The sequence below is a fragment of the Eriocheir sinensis genome, chromosome 9, assembly GCF_024679095.1.
Source record: "Eriocheir sinensis breed Jianghai 21 chromosome 9, ASM2467909v1, whole genome shotgun sequence".
In the NCBI taxonomy this organism is placed as follows: Eukaryota; Metazoa; Arthropoda; class Malacostraca; order Decapoda; family Varunidae; genus Eriocheir; species Eriocheir sinensis.
The window spans coordinates 7780858-7793357 of NC_066517.1; the positions used below are offsets into that span (position 1 = coordinate 7780858).

The following is a 12500-nucleotide window of genomic DNA, read 5'->3' on the forward strand; positions in this document are numbered from 1 at the left end:
CGACATCTTCGAGCGCATCGCCGCCGAGGCCTCTCGCCTGGCCCATTACAACAAGCGCTCCACCATCACCAGTCGGGAGATCCAGACGGCCGTCCGTCTCCTCCTGCCCGGTGAGCTGGCCAAGCACGCCGTGTCCGAAGGCACCAAGGCCGTCACCAAGTACACCTCCTCCAAATAAGCAACCCACCAACTTGCTTGCACTGGAAAAGAACCGGCTCCATCGGAGCCACAAACTATTTCCCGAAAGAGAACGAAGACGGTTAGTCCCTCCCGCGCTCTCTCTCTCTCTCTCTCTCTCTCTCTCTCTCTCTCTCTCTCTCTCTCTCTCTCTCTCTCTCTCTCTCTCTCACTCACTGAGCTGACCCACCAAGGGATGCATGGCATCAATAAGCGGACCGAGTCCCGCCAGTGCTCGCCAAACCGCGACCAAAGCTTGAAATCGCCAATGCTTCTCTCGGTCGTTTGTGGTTAGGTGCAGGGGATCGCGATGAGCGATATATGCCTACATAGCAGCCGTCATCAGTAGTTAGTGATTCCGCCCCTCCGTTTATATTTATTTACTTGTTCTGGTAATTCCTGTCTTCCTGCCTGCATGTAGTCCCCACATATTCCCTACTCGTGCACCCGCCAGTTGAAATAAGTTAAGAGAGAAATCAAAGCCCCCCAATCAATTGATATGAGATTATGAAGCAGAAGGATATGTGGGAAAGGCAACAAGCCAGTGATCCTCCTCCCCCCCTGCCCGCCCCAGTGTCTGTCTAAACTCTCTCCCGGAAAGTGACTTTGGCCCTGAAAAGGGCCTAGATATAGTGTGAGCAGATTGTAGTACTCAGACGGGCAACGCCCGCTTAGGCACGCTCGCCGCGAATGCGACGGGCCAGCTGGATGTCCTTTGGCATGATGGTGACACGCTTGGCGTGGATGGCGCAGAGGTTGGTGTCCTCGAAGAGACCGACGAGGTAGGCCTCGGAGGCTTCCTGCAGAGCCATGACGGCAGAGGACTGGAAGCGGAGATCGGTCTTGAAATCCTGGGCGATCTCGCGCACCAGACGCTGGAAGGGCAGCTTCCTGATGAGGAGCTCGGTGCTCTTCTGGTAGCGGCGGATCTCACGGAGGCCACGGTCCCGGGCCTGTAGCGGTGAGGCTTCTTGACTCCTCCGGTGGCCGGGGCCGACTTGCGAGCGGCCTTGGTGGCCAGCTGCTTGCGGGGCGCCTTGCCACCGGTGGATTTCCTGGCAGTCTGCTTGGTACGGGCCATGGCTACGGACGAACAGAACAGTTGAGTCTGCCAGCCGTTTCTGGTTTTTATAGTTTTGGCGGCCGGGGGAGGAGCGGTGGTCCGCCGCGCCCTGCGCGTGCGCCGCCTCCTAGTCCCGCGCTTGCCCGCCCCCGTCAGGCAGTGCATCTATCTAGCCCTATTGGAGGAATTTAGGGGTCTCTTGGAGCTGTCTGCATATGCTAGAGCCTAGTACAGTGTGGAGGCTCACCCAACGTCACTGGGCCGTCCGGAAGTAGACGGCAGGAGCCAGCCTATCGCCCAAAGACCCACCACCGCCGCCTCTGGCTCTGCATATATAGAGCGAACGCTGCAACAACCCAACACTCACTCCACTGTTGAGCTACCCACCTGAACCATGACTGGCCGCGGCAAGGGAGGCAAGGGACTCGGAAAGGGAGGCGCCAAGCGTCACCGCAAGGTTCTTCGGGACAACATCCAGGGCATCACCAAGCCGGCCATCCGTCGTCTGGCGCGCCGTGGCGGTGTGAAGCGCATCTCCGGGCTCATCTACGAAGAGACCCGTGGTGTGCTCAAGGTGTTCCTGGAGAACGTCATCAGGGATGCCGTCACCTACACTGAGCACGCCAAGCGCAAGACCGTCACCGCCATGGACGTGGTGTACGCCCTCAAACGCCAGGGCCGCACCCTGTACGGCTTCGGTGGTTAATGCCGCTGCCTGAGCGAGCCCGACCTAACCCACCCACCCCGGACCTCTTTGAGGTCCACATTCTTATTCACTAAGAGAATAGTAGCACACTTTTTACTTCAGTTATATTTTCTTTCTTTCTTTCTTTCTTTCTGTTTCCTCCCTCCCTCCCTCCCTCCCTCCCCCCTGCCTAATGATGGTTCACACCTCCGCCCACTGCTCCCCATCCACCTCATTTGACACTAGTTTGTTTGTTTCCTCAATCCCATCTTTTCCCTCCCTCCCTCCCTCCCTCCCTCCTGCCTAATGATGGTTCACACCTCCGCCCACTGCTCCCCATCCACCTCATTTGCCACTAGTAAGCTCCAATTTGTTTGTTTCAGTTCTTACGGAAACATCATTTTGCCATAATTTCCCCTGTCCCTGTCAATTCTTTGTAAAATCAGTAACAGGATATTTATGAAAAGAGAGAGAGAGAGAGAGAGAGAGAGAGAGAGAGAGAGAGAGAGAGAGAGAGAGAGAGAGAGAGAGAGAGAGAGAGAGATTGGAAAATACATAGACAAAACAAAGCGACGTCTGGACGGGAACAGGAAAAGAAAGAGAGGAAGAATGACATAGAAAGGTTAAGAAAGAAAAAAAGGAGGAGAAAAAGAGAAAGAAAGCAATAATGAGAAAGACGGCAAATATATAGACAGAGAGAAAGAAGCCTCCCCTTCTTGATCCACTCCTTCTATTGTCTCTTGGAATGTGCAGGAGTGTATAGGAAAGCAAGGGTAGGGTTAGAGGGTGAGGGACAGGCTCAGAGCGACCTTTGAAAGGGAAAGGCTGAGGAAGTTGGAATATAACTCTACATCCTCCTCCTCCTCCTCCTCCTCCTCCTCCTCCTCCTCCTCCTCCTCCTCCTCTTCTTCTTCTTCTTCTTCTTCTTCTTCTTCTTCTTCTTCTTCTTCTTCTTCTTCTTCTTCTTCTTCTTCTTCTTCTTCTTCTTCTTCTTCTTCTTCTTCTTCTTCTTCTTCTTCTTCTTCTTCTTCTTCTTCTTCTTCTTCTTCTTCTTCTTCTTCTTCTTCTTCTTCTTCTTCTTCTTCTTCTTCTTCTTCATCTTCTTCGTCCTCTCTTACTGGACCCGCTTTTTCAGATACGTTGAACCAGCCCCGCCACCGAGTAGCCCGCCGGAACCCTGGGCAAGCGTCTACATGCCCAACAGTAGACAGGTGGATGACTAAAAAGCTGCAAATACGTTTCTATGAAAGTAGGTGTGCCGGCATGTAAATAGGTGTGCCTGCCTGCCTGCCTGCCTGCCTGCCTGCCTGCCTGCCTGCCTGCCTGCCTGCCTGCCAATTAAAGCGAACGGGCTAGCTAACAGACAAACACAAAACTAGCTAGCTAACAAACTAAAAGACAAACTAGCTAGCTAGCAAACAAACAAACAAACAAACTCACTAGCTAGCTAGCTAGCAAGCAAGCAAACAAGCTAGCTAGCAAACAAACAAACAAACAAACAAACAAACAAACAAACAAACAAACAAACAAACAAACAAACAAAATAACAAGCTAACTAGCAAACAAACAAACAAACAAACAAACAAACAAACAAACAAACAAACAAACAAACAAACAAACAAACAAACAAACAAACAAACAAACAAACAAACAAACAAACAAACAAACAAACAAGCAAACTAACAAACAAACAAACAAACAAACAAACAAGGTTGCTAGCTAGCAAACAAACAAACAAACAAGGTAGCTAGCTAGCAAACAAACAAAATAACAAGCTAACTAGCAAACAAACAAACAAAAACAAACAAACAAACAAACAAACAAACAAACAAACAAACAAACTAACTAACTAACTAACTAACTAACTAACTAACTAACTAACTAACTAACAAACAAACAAACAAGGTAGCTAGCTACCAAACAAACAAAATAACAAGCTAAATAGCAAACATACAAACAAACAAACAAACAAACAAACAAACAAAGAAACAAGCTAACTAACTAACTAACTAACTAACTAGCTAGCTAACTAGCAAAAAAGCTAATTAGGGAGCTAGCTCGTTTGTTTGTTGCAAGCTAACTTGTTAGTTAGTTTTGTTGTGGGAGTTTTGTTCTTAGTTTGTTGAGGTTTGTAATGCGTGTTGGCTTTCCTTTTTGGGGGGGGGTTTGCTTGGGATGGAGTATTGCGATTTCTTTTTACATATGTTAGATGACTGTCTCTTTTTAGTGATTCTGAAAGTCCTTTAGCGAAAATAATCACTTGGATTATAGTGTCTTTCCTGCAATATTTGCCTGTGCAATGGAATAAGTATTATTTCATCTATCACTGAAATAGCTGGATGTTAATACAAAAATATTGCCATACTCAACTCCTAATACCTCCCCAATTGTTTTTTTTTTTTTTTTTTAATGCAAGACCATAGGTAATAGTAGCTGTATCTACAAAACGATTGGTAATAGGATTATCTGTTACTCAAGCAAATGGTACAAATAAATCATTCTCCTTGAACAAGTTTGTTTTTACATCCTGTGCATATGGGAGGAAAAATGAAATCTAATAGCGCTTTCATCAACTCTTTCATAGTTACTGAAATATTCTAATACCTACAACCAGAACAGATATATTTTCATTATTGTATGTGAGAGGTATAGAGGGAAGTAATTGCTTGTTAAGGCTTTTATTCTAAGAATCTACCTCAAAAAAGTCTAAAAAGTTCAGAGTTAAAAGTGTAATACATTTCAGCGGCAGACAAACGCTGTTTTTCGCAAATATCTCCTAAACGAATCTTTGGATCAGTATGATATTTCAGCACACTACCTATAATACCCGGACCTAATTTATGGCTAACCTACCACATTACTATATGTCTTATGTGACGAGTTTACTTGTGAAAAATAACACAAACCCGACGAGTCATGTTGACGCATTCGAAGGAAAGTGTGCCCCCCCCCCCCCCTGCACCCTCCCAAACTATTCCTAGCCACAACTACTCCCCCTTCTCGCTCTCGTTATCCCTCCTCTTCTCCCCCTAACTTCTCGCCTCCCTCATCACTCTTGTGTCCCTCCCTATTTCTCCCATCACTGTATTATATATTAGAATGTTATGTACGTGTATATGTATAGATAGTATGATTATTAACTAAGAGCATGGTACAGTTCCATGGAGGCAAGACGTATTTCACGTTGATAATTACTGTACAACAGCATGTTTACATACATATAGTATGTAGAAGGTCCATGTTTGCAGTCCTTATGGTCACCCAAGTGAACACGATGTACTGGCATTACCTGTGGTCTGGACCTTCTAGGAAAAGTTATTACTGTTATTACATACTGTGTAGTACATATTCATCATAAAATGTCAACTTGGTCCAGCTAATATAATGTTATTTTGTTGACTTGTCTCTTTCATATTTATAGTTTGCCAAAATTATAAACCGCATATATTTTTCTCCATCTATACATATGGTTATCATGCGTAATACGTAGTCATTACTATATATATATGTACATCGTGTATTATTGTAAATACGATTACATACATTCCACTACTTATTAAGTGGAAGCAATATGAAAAAAGTATGACAGTGTTCCTTTGCTTGCTAATAGCACAGGTAGTTTGACGCTATTTATAAGAGCACTGATGATGATCATAGTGCTACTAGATGATGTTCAGCTGTAGACTTGAGTTAGAAACAGAAAGAGCAACTCGTGGGGTTCCCCGTCCGCTAGGGGAACCTTGCGGAAACTATGTGCGTGGTTCTCCTTAAACTTTTTTTTTTTTTTTTTTTTTTTTTTTTTTTTTTTTTTTTTTTGTGTGTGTGTGTGTGTGTGTGTGTGTGTGTGTGTGTGTGTGTTCTTGTAATTCTAATTCTAATTCTTATTCTTACTAGCTAGCGCAAGACTAATGTATCGCAGTGTCTGTGCTGGCTGGCTGGCTGGCCCTGGTGGTTTTGCACTTAGTTTAGCTTACCCTCCCAAACGTTTTCTTCTTCTCCTCAGGGTCTACCTCGCCACCTAGCACCTGTGTGTGAGGCCGGATGTTTAGGTTGGGTTAAACTATACCGTGTGAAGGTGAAGGTGAAGGTACAAACCGATGCATGCTTTCTCGGGTGAGGCAGGGGATCATACATGACGTCAGTGAGTGACTGACTGACTGATTCATTTTACTCATTCCGGACCTACTCCACAGGCCACAGCGGGTCGGAGCCCACCCAGCTACTACCTACCTACCTACCTACCTACCTACTTCATCTCGGCGGGGGCAGCGCCGCATCCGATCTGCACGACGGCCATCATCGTCTCAACGACCTACCTCCCGGCTCTGTTTTGCGTTTTTTTTATTTGTTATGTTATGTCTTGTGGGTTAATTGTTGTTATCGTCGTTGTCAGCAGAGGAGTCCCTTACCTGCCGTGAAGAAAACAAACAAACAAACTAAGTGTGGGAAGCCTGCCAGACGTGGGGGTTGTTAATTGTTGTCATGACTGAGGGTCTTCTTCCTAGTAATATCAGCAGGAATTGACCTAGGAATGTCACTATGTAGTTGAGGGTGTGTGTCCAGAAGTCTCTTTTTGGAAAAGGGTGTGGCTCCCAAGGGGAGCCGGATTAAACGGTACTGAATTGTCGTCCCTGAAAGGCCGAGGGCGATTACTTCTTCTCGGTCTTCTTGGGCAGGAGCACCGCCTGGATGTTAGGCAGCACACCTCCCTGGGCAATGGTGACGCCGGAGAGGAGCTTGTTCAGCTCCTCGTCGTTGCGGATGGCCAGCTGCAGGTGGCGGGGGATGATGCGGGTCTTCTTGTTGTCGCGGGCCGCGTTGCCGGCCAGCTCGAGCACCTCGGCGGCCAGGTACTCCATGACGGCCGCCAGGTACACGGGGGCGCCGGCGCCCACGCGCTCGGCGTAGTTGCCCTTCCTCAGGAGACGGTGGATCCTGCCCACGGGGAACTGCAGGCCGGCACGGCTGGAGCCGGACTAAGACTTACCCTTCACCTTTCATACCTTGCCGCGTCCAGACATGTCGACAGTGAGTGGTGGGGGCGTGGACTTGCGCTTCTGCTGTGGGCTCGGAGAGCGAATACCTGCCGCTCGCGGCTTTTTCGCCCTATATAGTGCAGCGCAGGATCGGAGGGCGGGGACGGCCGGGCGAGCCTGCCAATGGGAGCGCGTGCCGCCACGCGTCCCCGCGATCCCGAGGGAGCGGCGCCGCCATAAAGGGGGAATCCGGGGGCGGCCCGGCAACATTCGCTCGCCGTCTGGGAACGAAGAAGCAGACATGCCCCCCAAAGCATCAGGAAAGGCCGCCAAGAAGGCTGGCAAGGCCCAGAAGGCCATCGCCAAGGGTGACAAGAAGAAGAAGCGCAGGAGGAAGGAGAGCTACTCGATCTACATCTACAAGGTGCTCAAGCAGGTCCACCCCGACACCGGCGTCTCCTCCAAGGCCATGTCCATCATGAACTCCTTCGTGAACGACATCTTCGAGCGCATCGCCGCCGAGGCCTCTCGCCTGGCCCATTACAACAAGCGCTCCACCATCACCAGTCGGGAGATCCAGACGGCCGTCCGTCTCCTCCTGCCCGGTGAGCTGGCCAAGCACGCCGTGTCCGAAGGCACCAAGGCCGTCACCAAGTACACCTCCTCCAAATAAGCAACCCACCAACTTGCTTGCACTGGAAAAGAACCGGCTCCATCGGAGCCACAAACTATTGCCCGAAAGAGAACGAAGACGGTTAGTCCCCCCCCCCCCCTCTCTCTCTCTCTCTCTCTCTCTCTCTCTCTCTCTCTCTCTCTCTCTCTCTCTCTCTCTCTCTCTCTCTCTCTCTCTCTCTCTCACTCACTCACTGAGCTGACCCACCAAGGGATGCATGGCATCAATAAGCGGACCGAGTCCCGCCAGTGCTCGCCAAACCGCGACCAAAGCTTGAAATCGCCAATGCTTCTCTCGGTCGTTTGTTGTTAGCTGCAGGGGATCACGATGAGCGATATATGCCTACATAGCAGCCGTCATCAGTAGTTAGTGATTCCGCCCCTCCGTTTATATTTATTTACTTGTTCTGGTAATTCCTGTCTTCCTGCCTGCATGTAGTCCCCACATATTCCCTACTCGTGCACCCGCCAGTTGAAATAAGTTAAGAGAGAAATCAAAGCCCCCCAATCAATTGATATGAGATTATGAAGCAGAAGGATATGTGGGAAAGGCAACAAGCCAGTGATCCTCCTCCCCCCCTGCCCGCCCCAGTGTCTGTCTAAACTCTCTCCCGGAAAGTGACTTTGGCCCTGAAAAGGGCCTAGATATAGTGTGAGCAGATTGTAGTACTCAGACGGGCAACGCCCGCTTAGGCACGCTCGCCGCGAATGCGACGGGCCAGCTGGATGTCCTTTGGCATGATGGTGACACGCTTGGCGTGGATGGCGCAGAGGTTGGTGTCCTCGAAGAGACCGACGAGGTAGGCCTCGGAGGCTTCCTGCAGAGCCATGACGGCAGAGGACTGGAAGCGGAGATCGGTCTTGAAATCCTGGGCGATCTCGCGCACCAGACGCTGGAAGGGCAGCTTCCTGATGAGGAGCTCGGTGCTCTTCTGGTAGCGGCGGATCTCACGGAGGGCCACGGTCCCGGGCCTGTAGCGGTGAGGCTTCTTGACTCCTCCGGTGGCCGGGGCCGACTTGCGAGCGGCCTTGGTGGCCAGCTGCTTGCGGGGCGCCTTGCCACCGGTGGATTTCCTGGCAGTCTGCTTGGTACGGGCCATGGCTACGGACGAACAGAACAGTTGAGTCTGCCAGCCGTTTCTGGTTTTTATAGTTTTGGCGGCCGGGGGAGGAGCGGTGGTCCGCCGCGCCCTGCGCGTGCGCCGCCTCCTAGTCCCGCGCTTGCCCGCCCCCGTCAGGCAGTGCATCTATCTAGCCCTATTGGAGGAATTTAGGGGTCTCTTGGAGCTGTCTGCATATGCTAGAGCCTAGTACAGTGTGGAGGCTCACCCAACGTCACTGGGCCGTCCGGAAGTAGACGGCAGGAGCCAGCCTATCGCCCAAAGACCCACCACCGCCGCCTCTGGCTCTGCATATATAGAGCGAACGCTGCAACAACCCAACAGTTCCGGCGCAGACAGCAGTGAGTGCAGACCCTCTCTCCTCACTGCTGCTCTCCCTGACTTGCCCCTGCAGACGGCCCGGTTGAGCTTTCAGCTCCCGCCTCTGCTATGGCGGCAAGAAGGAAGCGGCCCACGGAGTCTGCTCCTGACGACGGGGACGGATGGACCCGCGTGCAGAGCAAGCGGGCCCGAAGGAGGACGCTTCACGAGGACGGCGGGGAGGACCGATCGAGCGGACCCCTGCCGGAGTGGAGGCTGGTGTCTTCGGACTTCAGCACCCACTACCAGGCCATTCGGTGGATGGAGGACGAGCGGAAGCTGCGACTCCGGGTGACGGTCTCCCGCGCGGGGGACTTCCTCATCCGTGCGTGGGACTGGGACCACGCCACCACCCTGGACGAGATTGCTGCTGGACGGACCCGCGGCATCACCCTGGAGAAAAAGGAGGCGGCGGTGAAGGGTGTCCTGCTTGGATACCCAACCCACCTCCCATTGGACCCGGTGTTGGCGCACCCCTGCGTTGCAGCTGCAGTGAGGTGCCACTACAACGCCGGCCACGGACGACGCCTGCCCACCCGGAGCGTGCAGCTGACGCTGCGGGGACGTGTCCCCGCCTCGCTGGACCTCGGATGCTGGGGACGCTTTACCTGCCGCCGCTACGTGCCGGAGCCTGTGCGCTGTTACAAGTGCCAGGCTTTCGGCCACAGGCAGCGGCAGTGTACCAGGACGAAGGAGCTGTGCGGCGTGTGCAGCGGGGACCACGCCACGAGGGACTGCGTTCGCCGCCTTAGGGAAGGCGTGGCGCGCCCGGTGGCTGTGTGCCCCAACTGCAGTTCAGGTCACCATGCCTGGAACCGCAGGTGCCCCGCTCGACTCCGCAGAATCCCGGGAGCCAAGCTGCAGAGGACGACGTCTTCGGCGGACCCGGCAGCAGCGCGGCCAAGGCAGCCGCCCACGGAGGAGAGGACGCCACCCCACGGTGAAGGACGAAAGAGGAGGCGCCGCAGACGGAAGAGGAGGACGGGACCCACGGAACTGAGCGTCCCGACACCAAAGTCTCCCGCTAGGGAGATGGAGTGGACCCACCACGGCCGACGAGAACGGAGACGGCTGCGGTGACCGCCGAGGTGACACCCCAGCTGTGTCCCCAGATGTACCCGCGCCGAAGAAGACAAAGAGGACCAGGGACCAGACACTCGAGACGGTGGACGCGCCGGCGACTGCAGTGGAGCCAGCACCCGCGAGGCCCCGGCAGCTGCCAGGCGACCCAGACCCCACGGACCTACACTTTCAGTGAGGGCGAGTTGGTGGATCTCCAGATCCGCTACGAGCACCTCACTGAACAAGAGGAGGCCAGGTTCGAGAGGATCCCGCACGAGACAGCCCTCCCATTAGTGAGGAGGACACTCCGTGAGGGGAAGCCGCTCCCAGCCTCCATCCGCACGGCCCGCCCACTGGGTAACCCCCCACGTCACTTCGACCACAGGCAGGAGGTTGAGTGGGCGACTTACGAGGAGGAAGACGTCTCGGAGGACGAGGTCGACGTCGGAGACGTGGACGACGACTTCTTCCTCAACGCAGACAGAGACCTCACCGACGCTGAGCTCGAAAGCTACTACGCCGGTGACCACTGAATAAAAAGACATTTCATCCATGTGTAATCTTGTCCAATTGTAACTAGTGCCAACTATGTATCGTACATCGGGCAGGCTGCTTGTTTAGAGCCTGCTTTGGTAACCGCTTATTTTTGTAATTTTCATGTTTATTTTTATTTTTGTATCTTATGTAAAAGTTATCAATAAACTATTAAAGCAAAGCAACAACCCAACACTCACTCCACTGTTGAGCTACCCACCTGAACCATGACTGGCCGCGGCAAGGGAGGCAAGGGACTCGGAAAGGGAGGCGCCAAGCGTCACCGCAAGGTTCTTCGAGACAACATCCAGGGCATCACCAAGCCGGCCATCCGTCGTCTGGCGCGCCGTGGCGGTGTGAAGCGCATCTCCGGGCTCATCTACGAAGAGACCCGTGGTGTGCTCAAGGTGTTCCTGGAGAACGTCATCAGGGATGCCGTCACCTACACTGAGCACGCCAAGCGCAAGACCGTCACCGCCATGGACGTGGTGTACGCCCTCAAACGCCAGGGCCGCACCCTGTACGGCTTCGGTGGTTAATGCCGCTGCCTGAGCGAGCCCGACCTAACCCACCCACCCCGGACCTCTTTGAGGTCCACATTCTTATTCACTAAGAGAATAGTAGCACACTTTTTACTTCAGTTATATTTTCTTTCTTTCTTTCTTTCTTTCTTTCTCCTTTCCCTCCTCCCTCCTCCCTCCCCTGCCTAATGATGGTTCACACCTCCGCCCACTGCTCCCCATCCACCTCATTTGACACTAGTTTGTTTGTTTCCTCAATCCCATCTTTTACCTCCCTCCCTCCCTCCTGCCTAATGATGGTTCACACCTCCGCCCACTGCTCCCCATCCACCTCATTTGCCACTAGTAAGCTCCAATTTGTTTGTTTCAGTTCTTACGGAAACATCATTTTGCCATAATTTCCCCTGTCCCTGTCAATTCTTTGTAAAATCAGTAACAGGATATTTATGAAAAGAGAGAGAGAGAGAGAGAGAGAGAGAGAGAGAGAGAGAGAGAGAGAGAGAGAGAGAGAAAACTATATTGGAAAATACATAGACAAAACAAAGCGACGTCTGGACGGGAACAGGAAAAGAAAGAGAGGAAGAATGACATAGAAAGGTTAAGAAAGAAAAAAAGGAGGAGAAAAAGAGAAAGAAAGCAATAATGAGAAAGACGGCAAATATATAGACAGAGAGAAAGAAGCCTCCCCTTCTTGATCCACTCCTTCTATTGTCTCTTGGAATGTGCAGGAGTGTATAGGAAAGCAAGGGTAGGGTTAGAGGGTGAGGGACAGGCTCAGAACGACCTTGAAAGGGAAAGGCTGAGGAAGTGGGAATCTCCCTCCTCCTCCTCCTCCTCCTCCTCCTCCTCCTCCTCCTCCTCCTCCTCCTTCTTCTTCTTCTTCTTCTTCTTCTTCTTCTTCTTCTTCTTCTTCTTCTTCTTCTTCTTCTTCTTCTTCTTCTTCTTCTTCTTCTTCTTCTTCTTCTTCTTCTTCTTCTTCTTCTTCTTCTTGTTTCTCGTTGTCGTCCTCATCATAACGTTGCGCCCTCTTACTGGACCCGCTTTTTCAGATACGTTGAACCAGCCCCGCCACCGAGTAGCCCGCCGGAACCCTGGGCAAGCGTCTACATGCCCAACAGTAGACAGGTGGATGACTAAAAAGCTGCAAATACGTTTCTATGAAAGTAGGTGTGCCGGCATGTAAATAGGTGTGCCTGCCTGCCTGCCTGCCTGCCTGCCTGCCTGCCTGCCTGCCTGCCTGCCTGCCTGCCTGCCTGCCAATTAAAGCGAACGGGCTAGCTAACAGACAAACACAAAACTAGCTAGCTAACAAACTAAAAGACAAACTAG

At 51.8% G+C, this 12500-nt stretch overlaps 5 protein-coding genes across 12 annotated transcripts in view; 3 read left to right on the forward strand and 2 right to left on the reverse strand.

Annotated features, from left to right (window-relative positions):
- LOC126995879 (histone H2B-like) overlaps nucleotides 1–239 on the forward strand; it is a 926-nt gene extending 687 nt beyond the window's left edge. The window contains exon 1 of the mRNA XM_050855777.1: nucleotides 1–239. This exon is cut by the window's left edge and continues 687 nt beyond it. Coding sequence (XP_050711734.1) covers nucleotides 1–178 — 178 coding nt within the window. The 3' untranslated portion in view covers nucleotides 179–239.
- Nucleotides 1–12500, forward strand: part of LOC126995878 (histone H2B-like) — a 20953-nt gene that overhangs the window by 4341 nt on the left and 4112 nt on the right. Inside the window, exon 1 of one of the 2 annotated variants that reach the window (XM_050855776.1) lies at nucleotides 6290–6478. The exons of the other annotated variant lie outside the window; for it this stretch is intronic. The gene's annotated coding sequence lies outside the window, so the exon portion shown is untranslated. Of the gene's footprint in view, nucleotides 1–6289; nucleotides 6479–12500 lie in introns of those variants that run through there. 2 annotated transcript variants of the gene reach the window in all.
- LOC126995883 (histone H2A-like) overlaps nucleotides 1–12500 on the reverse strand; it is a 74193-nt gene that overhangs the window by 1637 nt on the left and 60056 nt on the right. The window contains exon 2 of one of the 5 annotated variants that reach the window (XR_007750799.1): nucleotides 5747–6074. The exons of 1 other annotated variant lie outside the window; for it this stretch is intronic. The gene's annotated coding sequence lies outside the window, so the exon portion shown is untranslated. Of the gene's footprint in view, nucleotides 1–5746; nucleotides 6172–12500 lie in introns of those variants that run through there. 3 more of the 5 variants (XR_007750796.1, XR_007750795.1, XR_007750794.1) reach the window with 3 other exon arrangements.
- Nucleotides 1–12500, reverse strand: part of LOC126995885 (histone H2A-like) — a 59986-nt gene that overhangs the window by 1382 nt on the left and 46104 nt on the right. Inside the window, exon 2 of one of the 3 annotated variants that reach the window (XM_050855785.1) lies at nucleotides 6156–6334. The gene's annotated coding sequence lies outside the window, so the exon portion shown is untranslated. Of the gene's footprint in view, nucleotides 1–6151; nucleotides 6335–12500 lie in introns of all 3 variants that reach the window. The other 2 variants (XM_050855786.1, XM_050855784.1) reach the window with 2 other exon arrangements.
- LOC126995880 (histone H2B-like) lies at nucleotides 6934–7629 on the forward strand. The gene has a single exon (XM_050855778.1). It carries the CDS (start codon nucleotides 6945–6947, stop codon nucleotides 7572–7574), a length of 630 nt encoding a protein of 209 aa, XP_050711735.1. The 5' UTR covers nucleotides 6934–6944; the 3' UTR covers nucleotides 7575–7629.